This window comes from Harmonia axyridis, chromosome 1 (genome assembly GCF_914767665.1).
Source record: "Harmonia axyridis chromosome 1, icHarAxyr1.1, whole genome shotgun sequence".
Taxonomy (NCBI): domain Eukaryota; kingdom Metazoa; phylum Arthropoda; class Insecta; order Coleoptera; family Coccinellidae; genus Harmonia; species Harmonia axyridis.
In genome coordinates, this window is record NC_059501.1 from 70,185,642 (window position 1) to 70,207,996 (window position 22,355).

At 35.6% G+C, this 22,355-nt stretch overlaps 1 protein-coding gene across 6 annotated transcripts in view; it reads left to right on the forward strand.

The window, feature by feature from the left end:
- LOC123671009 (1-phosphatidylinositol 4,5-bisphosphate phosphodiesterase epsilon-1-like) overlaps positions 1-22,355 on the forward strand; it is a 317,167-nt gene that overhangs the window by 237,014 nt on the left and 57,798 nt on the right. For all 6 annotated transcript variants that reach the window (XM_045604639.1, XM_045604638.1, XM_045604640.1 and 3 more), the window contains one exon: positions 18,151-18,334. In XM_045604639.1, coding sequence (XP_045460595.1) covers positions 18,151-18,334 — 184 coding nt within the window. The remainder of the gene's footprint in view (positions 1-18,150; positions 18,335-22,355) is intronic.

A 22,355-nucleotide genomic window follows, 5' to 3' on the forward strand; every position in this document is an offset into this window, starting at 1 on the left:
TTCCTGGCCCGGCCGCGGCGCTGGCTACGGTTTAATTGAATGAAAATTACCCCAACTTGTCCGGGCGATCAATCAGGCCCTGATGGGAATTGTGCCGAATTACGCGAAGTTCGCTGCCCCACAAAAGGTGTCGACGATTAATCGTGTTGCATTTTAAATCGTAACACGGCACGTTTAGGCCATCAGACCAACCCCTCGCTCTCGTCGATGAGCTGAGAGAACCGTTGTGAGTTTATGGGATGACGAATGGTAGGGGTTGGAGGGAAATGATACTTCGGTTTATTTCCCAATTTTGGCAATTGATGATGTTGGAAGTAGTTTTGTATTTTCATCTTTATATGGGGAGTTTAATTTTTTTTTGTGTGACGTGGGTGGTATGCTTTAGTATCAATGTTAAATTTATTCAAGTTTGCTTGATTTGTCGATAACTGATATTCCTGATATTTTCATCTAAATATAATTTTTATTTTAGTTTATCCTATTATTTTCAAGAATTGTACTTTTTTTTGTTATAACAGTTTCTTGTTTTCATTTTGAAGAGGTTAGGTTATAGTAGCTATGCTAAACTTCGTCTCTCGATATGTTTTCTTCAATTTTTAATGAAGGCAACTTTGAGCTAAGAGAGAGATGGTTCAAGTTTTGGCGAAATCGACTTTACTCAGCGCATTTGTTGACATTATATTTGACTCTACAGATTCGTTTCGATTTCATTTCAATAATTTGGCAACTCTTTTCATGAAAAAAAGCTTCTTTTTCTAGACAAAGGGTGTTGAAGTTTAAAAAAATATTTTTTTCCTATAACTCTAGTTTAAAATGCATTCATTTGATTTTTGTGTATTGAAGTCTGGATAACGTGATGTTTCGAATTAGGTTAGTGTCTTGTGCCAAAATTATCCAGTGGCGGAGATATAAAAATTTGATGATCCTTTGTCTATTGAAAATCTACACCACTGTCTTGTGAGAAAACAATCTCATTTTTGAAGGAAAGACCCAAATCAACAAATAATACTGATAAATAATGACAAATGAAGTATTTTGAAATCAGAATTTCATGAATATGATATAAAAATTGGGCATATCTATTTGAGGAACAGTGTGGTCGGACGAGCCTATATATATTCAAAAACAGATTAAGCTTATTTTCTCAATAGATAGAAACGAAGTCGTCAACATTTGAATTATCCTCCTGGATCAAAATCATAAAAGTGATCGGTCGATCGAGACCTGGTAACTCACCCAAATTAGGGAAGGTTTAACGCCAATGTTATACAATGCTGAAGAGTCCTATATGGTACTACTTTTTCAATATGTCGTAGATGGTGAATTAGGCGTATGTAAGCACAGGAAATCCTCCAGTATGAATAGATATTAGCCATTGGCGTATTCTTCATGGTAGGTTTAGAAGCACAGCTTCAATAACAAATTCGGAGAAGACTAATTCATTCATAATGAAGGAATAATCTCGATGTTCACTTGTTCTGTTTCGACGTATAAGGCGATACTTGCCTGTGCTCTGTTCGTTTTTATCGCCAAGGACAAGGAAACGTAATTGAGCGTAATTACTCCTATTGCTAGAATACCACGAATCAAGATTCGACGCAGTACACATTTTCCCAAGGGGGAGTTACAGTTCAATAATAGAACAGTCTTACAGTGTTATGGTATACCCGCTCCCCAAAATGCCAGAGTATTAATTAACTGATCGAAACTGTTCTGATATTGAGCCGATTCCACCCTTCATTTTACACCATTGCGGAGCTATTCTGATCTGCAATTGAAACGATAAGTTGTACGAGAAAAAGGCAATTGACTTTATTTTGTGAGGTTTGAGTATAATTGATTTGAACGGCAATGAGAGTCTATACCTTCAGTTGAAAATATCCTTTCACAGTTCGCTTTTGTTCTTCTGGAAAATAAAGTCATTTCAATACACTCAAAAACACTCAAAAGAGGTTTATACCATATGACTTTCTCGTGTTCTGCCAAAGTTCAACTGCTCCTGTCTCCTCAGAGTTTTTGAGATCTCACCACTTTTCAGATTGAGTAAAGCAATCTATGTCTTCCAGAAAACATAGGAAGAAAGTAAAAAGTAGAAATTTCATTAATTTTAATAAATTATTCGATGGTTGAGAATCCATAAGCCAATGAAATTTTCAATTACGAATATGTTATTTCATGAAATGTCAAATTTAGTTATCCGAATTTTTATTTTAGTTTTCCGGAAGTCATAGACTACTCCACTCAGTTATAACTCGTGGTATTTCCTTAGTTGAAGTTTTTCCTCGATAACTCTTAAATTTTCGTATTCAGAATCAGAATAAATATTCAAAGAAATAGGTAACCTATCATCAAAACTGATGACAGGAAATGGTGAAATATTTCTGTTTTCCATAAAATACTTGATTGATTTTTCGATCTGGCTACGTAGCTGCTATTTTGACGTAGAGAATTAGAGAGCCTCAAGGTCATATGCCTATTTTACATGATTGTTCAAACTAGTAATAACATTGATAAAATCAGAAATTGTAATGAAAAATTGGTTGGTTGATCTCACTTAGTTTTTCGTATTTCACCAAAAATGTTTTCTTCAGTGGTATGAAGATCTTTTTGATGCGAAATCATTTTTCTTCAGAACTCGTCATATCAATTCTGACTTTGAAAGTAAATGGAGGAATAGATTCTATTGCGAAATATTCATCTTTTTTTACATAATCCATAGAATTTTACCAAAACTCATAGTCGAAATCATTAAAAACATCAGTCACACAACGAACTAAAACTACGTAAAAATGCATTTCAATAATACCCCTATGGACCACACTGGTCTATGCGAATCATCAGAAAGTAATCAAGAAGTGATAGATGCAGCCAATGAGTGTAACCAAAAACGCCCTCGAAGTGGAACGGGGAATCTTCAGCCAATCAAACCGTGACATTTTTGTTTCCAAGACGGTTTGCTGAATACCGGGGTTTATTTGAGAGTATTGTTAGCAATATTTTCATAAAATCCAAAGGAATTTCTGAAAACTTGAACAACTCTTGTATGATTGAAATATTATGGCTTCCTCCAAGTGACTTTGGTATACTATACGAGTAATTGGAATCCTGGAATGATCTATTCGACGAACAATGAAACAATTGACAAAGGTTTCCCTATCTCACAGTAACCGAAAATCTAGATCGCTTCCTGACTTCTGTTCAAACCATCGAATAATTCAATTCGGCCAATCTCAGATCGATATAGAGCACCAGATACTATTGAGAATCTAAATCTCGCGAAGCTTATCAGAATTTCGACTCCGACAAAGCGCTGATTCTGCAACGTCTCGGATGAATCTCGAGATCGTATAATTCGATTATACCAACATCTCTTTCCCGGATATCCCGCTTCACTCCATCCGTCGAAATAACTGAAATAACTGCTCTGGACGTTGTTCTTTGTGTTCGGCCTCCTCTTTCTCGGTGCCGAATCCTCCTCTTTGAAGATCGGAGTTCAAATAATGCTCTACTGCCGTATTTCGAGCGAGGCTGACAATAATTGGTGCGTTCTGTGATCGGAACACGTAATGCGGATTGTTGAGGAGGAGATTTTTTTCTCCGACCCCTTCCTCTCTTAATTCTCCCTCTTCCCTCGGAGAAGGGATAGTCGGATCAAGTGGGCTTTGGAGTGCTGGCCCAGTTTGAAGGGAATGCACATGGGACAACTGGAATGTTCGACGAAATTTCCCGTTGGACGTGAGGGGTGTTTTAATGGATTTTGGTAAAATTACTAGTCAGTTTTAGTTTCAGTTCGGAAGGTACACACGAAGTCGAAAATGTTTGTGGTCAACATCTCCCAGTCGAATATTTGTACAGTTTCAATGCACGACGATTTCTAAGGGAACGCATTGGTGTTCCTAGTTTTGATTTTAGGAGAGCAAATTATAATGTTGTGAATGAGAGGCTTTCTTTAGTTGATTGGAAATTTTTTGTTGAACGAAGATGTTCAACATGGGAGTATCTGATTTAAAGGCATCATAAAAAATCTGATTCTTCAAAATGTCCCTAGAAATAAGAACAACAGAAGGTTTTCTGTTTACTTTTCGAGAAATACTATCAAATTTGTTGAAGAAAAAATGAACATCGTAAAAATATCAAAATGTTCGGAAGTGAGAATTAAGGTTAATCGAAGAGACTTATATTTGTCGGTGGAGAATATTCATATATTTCCTACTGCACAGTGTGGGCATATTTCTATATTTTAGCACTACGACATTCACATCAGTGGAGGTACAGAGATTCTAATACCCCATAATCTCTTTTTTTTTGTTAAGAAACTAACAAGAGTAGTACCTATTCATTTTTAGCCACCTTTTGTTTTAGAATTATAATTGAGAATTGTAAAATTACAAGAACAATTACATTACATATCTCCCAAGATACCATAAAATAGAAGTAACACACAAACAGACACTCTTCAGAATTTTCAAGTGCTCAAGTGCTATTCGCGATCACCTGAGAAAATAGTACCATATGAGACTCTTCAGCGCTGTCAAGTTAGAATTACAGGAAATTGGTCAACATTTCTCGCCGTATTCGACATTTTGTTGTTAACACATATTTTTATTTTGAATGAGAACTTACTGAGGAGACTAAAGCGTTAGTAAGATTTTCTACTGAAATAATATAATTTGCTATGTGGACCAACCAAAACTATACAACTTTAGCATTAACACTTAAATCTGGAGAAACAAACCCCTCGAGTTCCGATTGATCGGAATTTGAAATTATGTGAATACTAAAAGAAAGAATGTTTGGTTTTTCAAATTTAAAAGTAGAGAAATTGCGTGATATCGAAAAAAAAATCATATCTCCGCTAATAGAGATCTGAAAGCAAATCATCATAAAGGCACTGTTTCACGTAGAATCCAGTGGCATGCTCGTCTTTTCAGTAGATATTTCTTGAATGGCACATTCATGATTTTTTATTACGAAGCAATGACCCGAAATTATGTTTTTTAAAAGATTTTTTTTGCCAAATTTTGAAAGCTTAATTTCAACTGATTTCAAAATATACAAGTTAATCGCATAATCAGAACAGAACGAAAAAATTCAAGAAGGATATTGAAAGGACAACGAGAGAGAGACCTTATCAGAATATTGATTCCTACAAAACACTGAGACAGGTGTCTGCTACTATATTCATTTAATTTCATAAATATTTTTATAACTTATATAAACTTTTTTCTCACTCCGAATTCTAAAATTCGTAGCATTAATATTCTTGAAAACTATTATGAAAAAAATCTAATTTGATTTCGTTCTACTAGTAGTTAGAATCCCTAAGGATCAACGATTAGACTTTTGTGGAAGACAATAATTCCATTCCGAACGTCAAACTTCCTCGCCATTTTCATTAGATTGAAGAAAGTTATCAATCCACAAAGCCCTGCGAGGATTTAAAGTGGCAGTTCTAGTATCTGGAAAGTAAGATACAATTAGAAATAAGTTCGGGTAGAAATGAAATTTTTCCCATGATTTCTTGACTGAGACCTTCAAACGAATATGAGGCGGAAGTATATGTGATAGCACTGGTAACCAATCATGAGTAACCTACATATTTGTATTTTATTTCGCTCTTGACATATCAGTAACGTTTAGGGGAAATGAACTTTTGGATTTTTTCAAATTTGGCGCCGTATAGCTCGGGGTTTTACTGTGATGCAGGTCTTGCTTGTGATGATGACAATCCTGCGAAGAAATTGACATCCTACTGTCTGTTTCACTGGTGCAATAGCCACAAATGTGTTTTGGCAGGTTGCATTTTTTTTGTTTACTTGGTTTCTAAATAGCTTCTGAAGAGTGTGTTGACCATATTCGTTGTATATTGAATGATTCTTCTTATTACGCTTATGACGTAATAGTATGTATAAGTTCTAAGATGAATAGTGGTTTTGTTTTGAAATTGTGCTTATATAGTAAAAAAAGTGTGTATCGGACAAAATGACATACTATCCTGATGGACAAAACGACATAGTATGTCATTTTGTCCGATACATGTGAAGAGAATATATTTTTGGTGATAATATAGAATTTTATAGATTGATTTCCATGTGAAACTGATGAGCTCATTTTCATGTTATTTTGTACATAGTTTGCATGCACTATACGTGATAAAACGTAGAATTTCTGGTATGTATCTTGTAACAAATAGGTAAATTACCTATTGATTCCTGATGATTACAATAGACCAGGAACTTCTTAAGGATAAATCTTGGTAATGAAATTCTCTCACCATTTCCTCAGGGACAAGGCCTAATTTTGACAAAATCAAGGCTAAATCCTAAAAGAAGAAGTATCAGGAAGTTATTAAAATATTATTCAATGATGAAAAACCCAGTGATAAAGAAAACAAGACCGTTGAAAAATAAATAAGTCGGTGACCACGAAGAGTCCGACACTAAACCGTTTAAATTTAAAAAAATGAGGACGACGATGACTGTCCCTGCATTGATGCAGTGACGTTTTTTTCGTTTCAAACCTGGTAAACAGTGGCTACGTTGCATTCAGTGTTTCCACTGGACTCATATATCGCTTGCTACTGTCTCGAAAAGAAGCAAACATTTATTAGCGAACTTTGCATTTAAATATTATGAGTATGTCATTTTGTCCTTAGTATACGGACAAAACGGATTTTGTTAGAAGTCAAAATAACTTCTTATATCTTCTATTTTCGTAGTTCAATTCAATTTTCAGCTCATAATACTGGAAAACAATTAACCAAATAATAATAATAGTTTATTAAACATAAACATTGATCGCAGAGGCAAGAGCCTGTACGCGATTAATAATTTACAATTTTCAAAGATTTACAGTATATATATACATATATATAAAATAAAAAATTAACTCCCGCGAAGATAAAATGAACCAAAATTCCCTTATATTTCAACTCAAGAATGAAAGACAAAGCAAAAGTATGTAAGAACCAACAAATCAAGGAACCAATATTTTTCTCCAGGAACACATGCAACCCATTGTCCAGTACCATCCATTATGGATTGATAAGCAAGTGGAAAAATTGTCTGTCCTTCTCATTCACCCATGCCCTGATTCTGCCTTTTCGTTCCTTAGCATTCTGTATTTCTTTTATTTCCTTTGGAATCTCGTTATAAAAAAAAAACCAAAGTTGGTTTACAGTACCAAAATGGGAGTATTATTGCAATAACTAAAATTATATCATTGGAAAACTGAACAGTATGTCATTTTGTCCGCATTTCCCCTACTCATTGAGTTTTTTTGTTTGCAAAGATGGTAAGTAATCTGCCAAAGTTCAATAACTGTTAAGCATCACTATAGCAATATTCAGAGGGTACAATATCTGTAAAATCTCAAAATAACGTCGAAAAACCTCTAATTTCTCAAGCATCCCACAATAAAAACAGAGATCTCGACACTCCCAAGATATATCGAGAAGGGTAAAACAGGCCACCACTCAATTATCCCCAATTTCTCCGCCTCTCGCGGGAACACAGAGCCGGCGACCCAAATATTCAAGAGCGAATCCAATCGAGGGATTTTTCAATAATGAATGACGTCCTGTTGGGTCAACCGACTCAAAGCGATCTTGTTAATCCGGCATCCAGCGGATGAATTCTCAAAGATCCCAGCCTCCTTTCATCATATTATCCCTAAATTAGTGTGTGTCGTCGAATTCACCTCCATATAATCCCCTTTGCATCCTCCGACGGATGCGTGTTTCGTACAGCTTGTTCGTTGCCTAAATTAAATCTCCCTGATATTGGATTTTTCAGCCCGTCTGAAGCCCGGTTCATTTCCGTGGACCCCTCGGTTGATGAGTCCGTGAAAAGCGAATACCGGTCCTAATTGGAACGGCTCTGGAGATTGAAAAACATTCCTTTCAGAAGGCCCAATCACAAAGATCCTTCTCGGCATCTTCTGCGTGAAGGCGACGTGTTATTACTTATAACTTATAGGGTTTTTGATTTTAAGCTACAGATCAATCGTTCTGTCGTTTTGTCACAATGTGTGTGATTTATTTTCGAATTTGGGGACGGGAATGGTCTCAAACAAATGGGTGTTTTTTTAGCTGTATGAGTTCAGAAGGGTTCAGCAATCCAATCGTTTATCGGCAGAACAGAATATAGCTTCTAAATTGTGAAAATTCACTTTGAAAATATAAATCTGTTGGCGGAGTTCATAAAGCACTCTGTTTTACGGTCAACATAATAGGCTAAGGTAGCAAGCAATTCGTGCAGTATTTAATGGTTGTGGCACTAATTTTACTCTTCTCGATTCAAAACTACCAACAAGGCGACAAAGTGTGCGTACCGAAGAGAATATTGCTGCTATAGTGCAAAATGTTGAAGAAGACGGCCGAAATGTCGATACGTAGCCGTTCTCAACTTGTTGGCCTTTGTCCTTCGACTACGTGAGAAATTTTATAGTATATTGGCTTCCGTGCCTATAAAATACAGCTCGTGCAAGAATTGAAGCCAAATATCCGGATTTTTGCTGATTGGGCTAATTTGATGAGCTGGCCAAAGATGAGCTCTCACCGAAGAATTGTGTTTGATGAAGTGAATTTCTGGTCGAAAAGCTTTGTCATCGAAGCGTATATTTATTATTTTTTCATTTATTCATTCAACATAAGCAGGAATCCTAACAGGAATAGATGAATGCAAGAGATGAATAAATTATTATTATTATTAATTATTATTAATTAATTATAATAACCCAATTACAAGAAAGGAGAAATTTACAATTGAGAATGAACATAAACTATAAGATGAAACTCTTAAATATCAATAATACCACAAAAAATCAACAATTCATTAATTTCTACATAGATACAAATATCATGTTTCGCTAAAAGCAACTTGAGAAATATTGAAAATGTCAATAAAAAAATGTGCCAGTTATAAAACCGTATGATTCTCAAAAAAGTAGAGTTATAAAACAACGACGTGCGCGCTCTTGGGACATAAAACAGTACTCTACGACGTCCGGTGAAAGCACGAGTGTTCAAATACACCTCACTAATGAGAGGAAAATCGAGTGACTATTTATTATCCGATATAAAAAAGTTTGATCGAATACAACCCTTCTTTGCTCCAGAGTAGTCAATCTATAAAGCCTCAACCTTGCACCATAAGGACACTCAACTTGTCTATTCCCGAATCTGTAGTATAAGACTCTAACTTTCTCTGTACTCTTTCGATCCGATTAATATATTTGTGATGATAAAAGGAGCAAAAACAAACCTTTAGTCATCAACGAATCACCAATATATTGAAATTGACTGTTTGGTGCCGTTTATACACTGGCATCAGTCCTTATTTCTTTCGAAATGAGGAAGAAGCTGCAGTTACGGTGAATGGCGGGCGCTATTGAGCCATGCTGACTGATTTTTGTTTCCAGAAATTAACCATCTAAACATCAACGACATTCAGTTACAACAAGACAGCGCAACTAGCCATACGAGCATAGCGCGCTTAATCAACCTAATATATTGCAAATTCAATGGGGCGACAACTTTATTTCCAGCAGTGGTTAACTTACCCCCTCGTTCGGTGACTTTACGCCTCTCGATTGATATTCATGAGGCTATACCGACAAACCAGCAACTCTTAAAGCATTGGGAATCAATATTAAAGCCTCCATTGACGTCATACAGCCAGAATTATCAGAAAAAGTAAAAAAAAAATTGGACTTATCGAATGAACTATGTAACTCGTAGCTGCTGCCATGAAATTATCTACAGATGATAATAATGAAAAACTCTCTTCAACAATATTTCTGTCTTGCCATTTTAATCTTCGAATTCGACTCATTGATGAGCAATCCACTCATAAGGTTACTTACTCACTTCTAAAAGTATCTACTAGAAAGCATTATTTGCGTTACCTAACGATGGCGAGGAGTTCCGACCCAAAAGCTCTAGGGTTTCTTCTCCCTGCCCGTAGGTTGTGCACTCTTCGTTTTCCCCAAAGATATACCGTAGTTACAACCTTTTACAGCTTGGACGTTTTGAAAAGTTTATTGAAGCCCTATCATAAAACTATCCCAAAACAATTGGTACGCCCAGACCCGCATTCATTAATTTTTACGTAGGCTGCACACTCCGATCATTATTTGTTTGTGAATTCTTGTTGTTTTCACGTTTCCAATGCGTACAAGTATATCTAATTACTAATTATTTCAGAAGCACTGGCAAATGTATCCATTGCTTTGAACCTTCTTTGGGGTTGTGGGCAGTTTCAACATGAACATCATCTATTACAATTTCTACCTCTGTTATCAATTGTTATCCACATTGTTATCAATATTTTTTTCAGCCGCTGTTCAAGGTCTCCCCATTGCCATTGTCGAAAAAGCTAAAAAAAAATAATATAAATGAAAATACTTTTATTCAGTAAAAATTATCTTGGGACTCACATATTCAGACAATACTACACATACACTCCAACAACTTCAATACAACACTCCTTATAGGTAGACAGTATAGGTATTGAGATATGATGGTCTTTACAAAATTGTATTGATTTGAAATTATTGCTTGAAAGGTTTAAGCTTGCTCAAGTTGAATAAACTCTTTTGATAGGTTACTCCTAAATACAAGGGCATTTAAAGAAAATAATTGTTATTTAAAAGTTCTGAGAACAAAATTTCAAAAATACGATCCTGAACAGAGCAAAACTGGCCTCCGAATACCCCGAATTTAAATCCGATCGATTAATTTTTGTGGGGGGACCTTAAGTCCCTAATTTTACGATGCCAATAAAACCGTAAAACAACCTGGTCAAGGAATCATTTCCGGGTATAATGCTATCTGAAGGACGTCCAGTTATGGAACGTGTACGTAGGTTCATCATACAACCAGCTGACGCATACTTATTGGTTCATGGTCACCATTTTTAACAATTACTTTGATGACTTTTTTAGGTTTGAATTAGTCTTAATTATGGTTTTCATCATTTCTAGTAGTGGAGTATAATAACACTTGATTTATATTCAAAAAATCGAATTGACGAGGAATAATCATCTCAACTGATTAATTATTTAACAGTTGCTCGAAACTACCTTCACCACGAAGATCAAATCTGAATGCAAAATGTTCTTCTCCTTTTATTTGTTGCCGAATAATATGACAAGAGTTGAAAGAGCAAATATCGACATTTTCTATCACGCCTTTGCTTTTTTATTTATATTCTTCGTTTCTCCAAAAGAATGAGATATATATAAATGCCATTCTACGTTTTCATATCATGTTACAACACAGAAAGTTTAGACTTGAGTTTTTGTCTAGAAAACTGAAACATGTATAATGAAGTGTAAATCTACATGCCAAAAATTCTTGAAAAATTACTTCAACACAACTTCGAATTAGCGCTTGAAAGGTTCTGATTTACGTCAGTACTTTCCTTATTTTTAATAATACATTTCATAGGATGGTTCATCATTTTCTCTTATATCAGAAAATATCTCAGTTTAAAAGTTTCACGATAAACATACTGCAATGTTTGAATCGGTTGTTATTAAATAGGAATGCTGAATAAATCACTGAAAAGTTCATATCTCCAAAACTTTTTTTAGCTGGCACATAACGATGAGAAAATACATCCAATCTAGACCGTAACGAGAATTTATTTCACTTGAATGGATTGCCGAAATTCTTTTCCTCGCTGAATTGCTGCAACTGTTTCATATACTCACTCGATGTTTAAGCGTCATCTGTCTTTCAGTTTTCGTATTTTCAAAGGGTAGGAGAAATTGAGTCAATAACTTGTTTCGTTTCGATTAGCGCAAATTTATCCATCGGACTAGGTTAATCAAATTTGCTCATATTAAATGATGAATGCTGCAACAAATTTCGAAATACTCATGCTAGTTATTTTAAATGGTTCATAAATCTGTACACATAATTAGGTTTTATGATCCCTAAAACATATTCAAATTATGATATATAAAATGGATTATATATTTAATAGATACCCCATTATGTGTGTATTTAGTTCTCTGTTTTAGTCAACTTGATGGGCCATCCATTTGAATAAACTCCATGTTGATTAAAATCGTTGAATTTCAAACATGATGTTCATGAATTGGACGTTTGTGATAATGCCTTCCACTTTCTTTTCAAGATTTTCGGATATTTGTTGCAAATAATTACACAGCTGCCAATTCTTCGTGTGTGTATTTCATCATTCTTCAACAATAATTTATTATTCGAAGGAATACACCAGTTGGCAGGTGTATTTACCAATTCATTTCGAAATTTATTGGATAATAGGTCAAAAATAACGTTCTAAAGGAGAGCTTATAGAAGGTTGATAAACAAAATATGCTTTTGGAGGTAGGTAGCGATAGAATGGTTTCTGTCTTCTTAGAGCTCATCAGGATCGCACAACCCAACCAACGATGACAATCAAGTGAAAACAGAGGAAATTTAAGTAGAAACTAGCAGTAGCATTAATACTATATGCTAAGTGGTCCAACGAAAACTTAACAACTAGATTTTCCGACTTAAAATGAAAATGTGGAAAATCGCTCGGACCCGTCATTTTCTCATTCGAGGGGGAAAAACTTCTCCGCTTTTTCCATCCCCGTAACTTCAACCCCCTAATGGGAGTGAGCACCCCTAAATTTCGAATAGGGATAAGGGGTGTTACGACAACTAATTCTGAAGATCGTAACGAGTACTATCTGGACCTAAAATTTAGCTTCAAAATATCCATCGATAATGAAATAACACCAAAAATAGTGAAAGAGGCAATGTGGAACTTATCTCGAGAATATTTTTCGTAGTATTCCATTATTTTACCTGTCATTTCGTTATCGATGGAAATTTTGAAGCAAAAGTTCAGGATCAGATAGTACTCGATTAGATCTTCAAAATAGGGTATCGCAACACTCATCATCCCTATCCAAAATCAAGGGGTTGTACTCACCCCGTTAGGGGGTTGCAGTTACGGGGATGCGAAAAGTGGAAAAGTTGTTCCCCTCAAATCAGCGAATTGACGTCCGAATGATTTTCCACATTTTCATTTTAAAGCCGAGAAATCGAGGTGTTAAGTTTTCGTTGAACCATACTGTATGTCGATGAGACACCTGGTGTTCAAAAACTCAAGCTGCTTCCATCCTGCACTTACTGGAGCAGCAGAAATATGCGTATTTTCTATTTTCTCCTCTCGGTGTGGCACATCAACTCATATCGAGCTCTAAATGCATCCCCACCGGTTGGAAGTGAAAACGCCTAGATTATACGTTTACAATAACACAAGTAATAATATAATAATATCCAACAGAGAGCTGGCCGAAGATAAATAAACTTGATCTTGCCTTTTGCCAGTCGGATTATTTGTTTATTAACTCCGTTCAGCTCCACAAATCGCATTGTATGTTGGAAATGGAGAGTCAACAAAACATATGATGGCTTGTTCCGAATCAGTATAGAGGTATATTAATCTCTAACAACGTTTGAATCTCTGTTAAAACTATAGTTCACTATTCACCTTGTACGTCTACATGTAAAATATAATCAATAAACTTAAATAGGATCAATAAACAAGGCCAATTGGAAAGTCCCCGATCTACCACAGTAAAACACATTTTATGGCAAAAATTTATGACAAAATCTAATTATTCAACATAGTTGCCTTCGAGAACGATACACGGTTATAGGAATCTTTCAACTTTTAGATAGGTACCATTTTTATAGTACGATTTGTCTTTCGCTTCAAAATAGGCCCCAGTTTCAGCGATTACTTCTTCATTGGCGATAAATTTCTTTCTAACGAGCATTTTTTCGAGGTCTGAGAACAGGAAAAAGTCGCTGGGGGACAGATTTGGCGAATACAGAAGCAATTCGAAGCCCAATTCATGCAACTTTGCCGTTGTTTTCATTGATTTGTGACACGGTTCATTGTCTAGATGAAACAGCACCTTTTTTCTTCAAATGGGCTGTTTTTTAACGATACATCCTTTAAACGATCCAATAACGCTATATAAATAATCGCTGTTGATGGTCTGGCCCTTTTGGAGGTAATCAATGAATATTATAACTTGCGCATCTCAGATTACTAATGCCATAACCGTGCCAACTGACTGTTGTGTTTTTCCTCGCTTTGGATTCGGTTTATCGTGTGCAGTCCACTCAGCTGATTATCGATTGGACTCCGGAGTGGAATGATGGAGCCTCCTTTTTTTCAAATAACAAAAGTAGCTACACTCACAACGCAATATCTCACAAACTAATGGTTGGACTGTTGTCAAATTTTGACACGTATCGTTTGAAGGTTGGTTCTATAAAAGACTTATGGATTCAATACTAGCGCCTCCATCTGTGCATCAGACCGGGGACTTTCCAATTGGCCTAATACTCTAACCTTCATTTCTGAGACACCACAATTTTTTATCGCTTCCAAGAGCAATCTACGCAAGGACATAGGCATACTCCACAAAGCAATAAATCCCCCACAGTCTACTCCTCAAATTCTTCTGAGCGTATGGGAAAAAACCTGGGAGTCGATAGAATAAATCTTGTGCGACCGTATTTCTCCCCATATTATGGTAGAAAATGGAGTTTACTTTAGTCCTGAAGCATCTTATAAAAGTTCTCCAGGGTGTACCCTTGTAAGGGTAAGTGCAAACTGAAAAAGTAATGACTGAAGGTGAATGCAGAGAAGGGAAACCCTCATGTTTACGAATATCATTATTGAATTTCTCGATAGGACGATGTTTCTCGCAGATGAACGTGCTAGGGACATTCGAAACAACATTTCATGAATAATGCATCCTTGATAGGAAGTTGTTAGAGTGAGATGTTAAGGTATGCAAAGCATATTATAGTGTTCTGGTATTTGTTGTCCAGTTTTGCAGCTAATAAATATTGCAAGATATGATATTCATAAATTTATCATTTCTTTTTATACGCAGGAATCTGAAATCTTTGAGTAATAGATCAGCAAGATAGTTGAATCGGTCACTCGAGGATTCAATATTTAAGAATTTATAATGAAAGCCAGAAGAACTTGAGCCTTCGATCGAATATTCAAGAATCGATAACGTATAACAATTTCATACCAACATTATATTTCATATATAGGAAGAGGCAAAAAAAGACTTAATGGGCAAGTCATAAATACAACTGATGTGCCTCAACATCAATTTCTCTAAAACAGAATACATGGTATTTAGTCGATCTCGTCACCAGGTAACGCAGCTCCTAGTAGATGGACAATTAATTCGGAGTGTCCAATTTCAAGTATCTTGGCTGTTATATTACTGATCAACTAGACCCAGATGAAGAAATAAAATGTAGGATTTAAATGGCCTATACAGCGTTTTTGCGATTGAGATCTTTCCTTTACAATGATTACAAGACTCCAAGAAAGCGCATGATTAGGTGTTAAGGGTGGTCAGTTCTTCTGTATGGTGTTGAGGATTGGACCCTGAATGTTTCTGAGCTTATAGACTAACGCTCAGAATACCATGGACTGCTAGGCAAACAAATGAAGCAGTTCTCAAAACAGAAAATGCGGATCGTCAGTTCATGAATCTCAGGTGATTTGGATAGGTAAGATGGAAGGAAAAAGAGATATTGGTCGAAAACAAGCCTCTTGGTTAAGGAATATTAGAGCATGGACGGGAATGAGGAAAGCAGAGGAACTCTTTAGGATGTTCAGAACAGAGATCGTTTTACCATGTTAATCGCCAATGTCGAGGGGACTTAAAATGGCACACTTCAAAACTTCATAACCAATACTATACAGGGTGTTTCCTAAACATGCGGCAAAAATTCAGGGGGTTTGTTCCTTGGACTATTTTAAGCATGTTTTGTCCTTGGATGATTTTTGAAAAACCTCTTTGTTTCGAAGATACAGGGCGAACAACATTTTTCATATTTTTAAAATTAATAATAGTTTAAATAAAAATGCGTACCGCACTGTGTTTACTAAGTAGGTACAATTTATTTTTAAATTTGTTTAACAACATTCCAATTACTAAAAACGGCCAGTTTTTTGACTAAAAATTGATAAGTGCAGATGGTAAAGGAATACAGATTAAACACGCTTTTCATTTAAATTCGTTTTGTGATGTATTAGCAATTAACATTTTATCTTTGACGGGTTCGGCAGTCAATGAGGAGAAGATTGGATGCTTGTATGCTGGCTAGAGGTGGTCATTTTCAACAGTTTTTGTAGGTTGAGTTGAATTTTCATGTAATTTTTCATAATAAAATGTTATTATCTGAAATTTTGTTTCCCCTATATCTTCGAAACAAATAGGTTTTTCAAAAATCATCAAAGGACAAAATATTCTTAGAATAGTCCAAGGAACAACCCCCTGAATTTTTGCCGCATGTTTAGGAAACACCCTGTATAAATTCTCAATCGATCTAAAACAATGAAAGCTACCAAAAACATGTCTCGAATAAAGTTTTTGTGTAACGATGTCACTGTTTTTTTATTGGAAAAAATACTGCACAAGCAAAGCAATAGCTTCATAAAGGTCATTCAAATTCTTCTCCATCGACAACAATATTCAAAAGATGGTCGAAGAACAACTGACAATGCTGAACGCTAGAATGAAAATTCTCACCTACTGTACACAACGCTCTGAAGAAAGGCTCCATGGAAAAGACGCTAAGCACACGATGATATTGCTGACACCAGAAACAAAAATTTGTAGAGGCTGGGGATGAATCTACTCTTCTTTCTTATATGACTTCTTCTATTTGTGGAAGGAAAGAAAGAAATACGTTGTCGTTCTCCATTCGACTTTCTTCATTCTTTTTGCATTTCTTTCTGATATATTGATATTAAATCATAAGATACCGGCTTACCAGCACTGTATACCTATGCAGTTCTGCCGTTTCGAGTGCTCAAACGCTCCTGACGCCAAGTCAATGCTCTCTCGATTTTTTTTTTTTTGATTGCGTATCTTATATCGAATGTCAGTGGACGTGGAATAAATGATCCTCGCTGTATTTATAAGACGCACCCCACTAACGAGGTTAATGTTACGAGCAATTAGTGAGTAATCCAAGCATGTTTCCCGATCTGCGAAGAAAATAGCTTCGTTAAAAATAATTATTGGGCTCAGTTTACGTCCACCCTGATTTTAACGTGTGGTATTATTTCTGCCCTACAGATATATCAAGTGAAACACAGAAAATTCATACAAAAGGAGATTAATGAATACGAAGATACATTACTATACAGGGTGTTTCCTAAACATGCGGCAAAAATTCAGGGGGTTGTTCCTTGGACTATTCTAAGAATATTTTGTCCTTTGATGATTTTTGAGAAACCTCTTTGTTTCGAAGATACAGGGCGAACAACATTTTTCATATTTTTAAAATTAATAATAGTTTAAATAAAAATGCGTACCGCACTGTGTTTACTAAGTAGGTACAATTTATTTTTAAATTTGTTTAACAACATTCCAATTACTAAAAGCGGCCAGTTTTTTGAATAAAATTGCTAATACATCACAAAACGAATTCAAATGAAAACCGTGTTTAATCTGTATTCCTTTACCATCTGCACTTATCAATTTTTAGTCAAAAAACTGGCCGTTTTTAGTAATTGGAATGTTGTTAAACAAATTTTAAAATAAATTGTACCTACTTAGTAAACACAGTGCGGTACGCATTTTTATTTAAACTATTATTAATTTTAAAAATATGAAAAATGTTGTTCGCCCTGTATCTTCGAAACAAAGAGGTTTTTCAAAAATCATCCAAGGACAAAACATGCTTAAAATAGTCCAAGGAACAACCCCCTGAATTTTTGCCGCATGTTTAGGAAACACCCTGTATATTCCTTTTGTTTGAAATGGAACAAGTTATTTCGCACTTTTTCTTCAAACTAAACTAAACGCAGATTTATCGTGATGGATTGAGTTTGAAGTCAATTTTTGACGTATTTCTTGAAAATTTCTAAATTCTCAAATTTCTGTAACATTCCCTGAAATGTTCTGGTGAGGGAGAAAGTATTCAGATGAATATTTTTTTTTTTTTGGAAGATTTCCCTTTAAAGTTGATCGATTATAAATAAACAAGACGAACAATTCTTGGGTGTGTCAGATTTGATTCAGCGTTTAGAAGTTATTTCTCAAAAATAACGTAAAATTAATTTTTTCCAGATTATCGACTTCATCAGAACAGAGGGTCCTTTTTGCAATGCCACCTCAAAAAGAAGAATTAGATGCTGAATATGAATGTGATATGAACGAATATCGTCCAGTGCAGCCCCTCATTCATGACCATGGCATTAGTTTTGTTTGTTTAAACTCCCCTTTGACCAGAATTGATCAACATATGATACAGGTTTGTTAGTTTATTAGTTTTCATTCACTTTTTTTCAATCATTTCAAATCAGAAATGATTGAATTTTTATTTTATCATTCGATATAATAACAATTGTTCTGGAATAGTATTACAAGATTAATTTGCATGTACTCCTAATTTTTTTTCCGCAAATTTAAAATTCGTTAGTTAGCTGAAAATTATCTTGTATAAAACTTTTTTCAATCATCATATAAAAAAACGTTCACAAATTGCTAGACCAAAAGCGTCGGTATAGTATAGGGTGTCCCGAATACGATGCTCACTGAAAGCATCTCGAGAAATATACGACTTAAAGAAAAAATCTTCTATAAGATATAGCGAAATATTTTTCTGTTCATTTGTAAAATTCAAAAACCTTTTTTTCAGTAATTTTTATGGCCTATATGATACTCGTAACAAATCATAGAAATCAATCACCATTTTAGAGATGTATGGTTTCTCTTAAATGAGACCCCCTATATTTTTCATCACAGTTTTTCAAGATTTTTCAAAAATGAAAAATATAGAAAGAGAGAAGGAAACTGAATTTATTACCTTTATTCTAGTGATTTCAAGTGTTCGAAAAGTGGCAAAGCTAGCAACTTTATCTTTGGTGTAGATGCTCTATTGTAGTGGTGCATCAATAGCTCCATTATGTTGATATTATTTTGGATTGTGATGAATTTTTACTGAGTTTTTGTTGTCTTATATAAAAGTTGATTAGATGGGTTGTAGAGTGGGTTGTTGGGATCTCTTAGTTTTGTAATTTTTCGTAAGGAAGTTCTTTCCGCTACTTCAATTGTTTTCAGAGCTGTTTTAGTTGAATTTGAGAATATTGTATGTCCATATTCCAATAAAGGTCTGTGCATATCATTTTGTATATTGTACTTGCTGTTTTACTGCTGATTCCCATGTTTCATGTTGTGGGATGTGGTACTTATACAGTGACTAGAGTAGTTCACGGCCAAAGACAATTTAGGGAAATAAAATAACGGGATAAAAAGATTTATTCAATTTATTTCCAACCCACTGAAAGAGTTTGAAGAAGATGACAATTTCTCTGATCGATTCTTAGGGTCGCTGGTCACTTGGGTCGTTGCAGGTACTTCTTCGACGGTCTCGGGAACAGATGTGAAAATCTTTAATCTTTCGTTGTCGGTGCAAGTGTTGAACATATGTTGTAGTTGTAGACTGGTCTGAACTCAATTAAATTATTCACCGTGAAATGCCGAATATAGTACTATACGGGTAGAATATAGAAGTCTAAGTGTTGGAAGCTAATTATGAACGGAACTTCCGATATTAACCCACGAATTCTTGAAATTATTTTTTTTTCTATGAACTTTTTTTGTTTATTATCATTATTGTTATTATTTTTATTATCAATGGTACTCTCATTATTATATTGTTTTTGATTGATCTACTCATTCATTTTGCCAACGATCATTCGTATGTTTGAAGTTCAAAAAGTTCATAGAAAAAAAAAATTATTTTCAAGAATTCGTGCTTTAACATCGGAAGTTCCATTCATAGTTAGCTTCCAACACTTGGACTTCTATATTCTACCCGTATAATACTATATTGCATCAAAACTGCAGACCTTTTCACGGATTCGTTTGTCTGTGAGATGCTATCATCAATTTCGAGACATTCTGAGGAAAATGTCTTGGCACCCCATTGTCAGATTATCGAGATTTGTGAGAAACAAATCACATATCATATGTAAATGACATCAATAGTGATCACAATTGTTATCCCTGAGGATATATGATTATGATTTTCCCATTTTCCCCCATTACAGCTCGCGATGCCTGGATATGAACATTTTGGCTAACATATTTGATATTATTGGACATCAGATATATGAGGATTCAGTTATTATGGTCTCTCTCAAAAAAATCTCACAATATGTCGTTTCTCGGTCATGTGAATTATTCTGGCGTCATCTTGTGGCATGAAAAGATGTATGGAAGCTCTTGGATTTCGTATCTCATTTCATAGCCAATGTGGAGCAGTGTATAAAAAATTATCGATGGCGGTACCTAATATAACCAAGGAAGATCATTTCTCAGTCGGGTTCTGGCCGCCGAACATCCAAATTCCATCAAAACCAGAAATGAGAGCTCCCCGATTGATGAGCAAAAACCCCGAAAATTGCAAAAAATCCATTTTCAAAGCTCTATATCTCGAAAACTGTCCATTTTCGAGCTTTGTGGCTACGGACTTTTCTGATCAGTTCATCAAGAACTACAACATATCAAAAATTCAGCCAAATTCACGGAAAGCCATTTCCCATACTAAACGTGCGTCCTTTGAACTAGTTTCCAGTCGTATTTACTACAGGAGGTTGTTGAGAATCTACCTAGCCAAACGATTCCCAAAATTTTAACCTTAATTTCCTCCCGCTGAAACGTGTGTTGATTCCATTCACGAAGCACTGATTGGGGCTTCCCCCAAACTAAACCGTTGCGTGTAAAGATCTATTCTCGGCACTCTACACACAATATAATTCAGCTGAAAGGAAAATACGGCACCAGCAAACTCAAACATTCGTTGCTAGCAATACCTGAAAGAGATATAACGAAACCACACTCAAACCGGATTGTTTTGAAGACAAAGCGAGATTGCGGTCCTTTGTGGCATTGAGGTAGTTATTCAAAGGTGGAATAGTTCGAAGAGGATCGGCCGAGAGGGTAAATTGTTTAATTTCTGGAGTTGCTGTTGAACTCGCCATACTGGAATAAATTTCCTGGGGAGGTTGAAATAATTCATCCTTACTTCTCCTTCAGAATAATTGGGAGCTGAAAAGTCGATGCCAGCGCTTTAATAAAAACACTGCAAAGTCCTCACTTTGCTTTGTTATTTCTCGAATAAATAAAAATGAGGAAATGTGATTTCAAGTTAATTACGTTATCGAAATTATATCTTAATCTAAATACGAAATAACCTCAGAATATAGATAGAAAGAACGGAAAGTCCTCGATCCCGAATAAAATAGGGATGGAAGTTTAGTGTCACCAATCACAATCGAGCTAGCTGATTGTGTGTGCAAGCCATAGGCGTGGAGAATCCTGATTTAATTGTTCAATGCTTTATCAGGAATCCTTTTTTCATAACTTCACAATAGCTATTATTATTATTATTATTATTATTTGAACTGGGGTCGTTTTGCTTCGGTAAGCCTTCCGGGAACTGCGACCATGCAGATCTTTTGTTCACTACCCTACTCATTCATAGAAACCCAGGGAGGTCGTCAACGACGTTAATAAAATTGACAACCTCCCTAGGGGCCTTGGCCATTACCTCTCTGGTATCCAGGACCAGCTTGCCCATGTGAATGGTTCTTAGGCCAGCCAGCTCTGGACACTTGCATATCAAGTGTTCAGCCGTTTCTACTTCCGATCCACAGAGCCTGCAAATCTTGTCTGCTGACTTACCCATACGGTACAAATGATGTTTGTACCGACAGTGCCCCGTCAGCAGTCCCACCATCACCCGAAGCTCTGCTCGCGACAGCTTTAGGAGCTTTCTGGTGTAAGTAGGTGAAATCTTCACGAATTTCTTTGCCTGAGCAAGTCTAGGAGTGTTAGTCCAGTGGATTGTCCAACTGTTCAATTCCCATAGCTGGACCGCAGCTTTGTATTGGTCATTTCCTATCCCACAGAAAGGCTCAGGTCCAGCAGGTCTTAACCTTGATGCACTTTTTGCAAGCTCTTCCGCTCTCTCATTTCCTTCAACCCCACAGTGCCCTGGTACCCATAGTAGAGTCACAATAGCTAAATCATTAAACTGAGAAAAACATTAACCCTTTTGAAACACGAAAGAATATGTATGAATAAATCACATTGTAAACTATTTTTGAGCATGAATTGATCATTTTGAAATTAATCAATGTTTTACGCTACTGCTATAGTGTCCCGTCAGACAAGGAGTGACGAATGTTGGCATCAAAACAAATGCATCAGTTACAAGGCGATTTCCGTTCCTCTTATTATTGTTCTAAGGATTCAGTATCTATGTT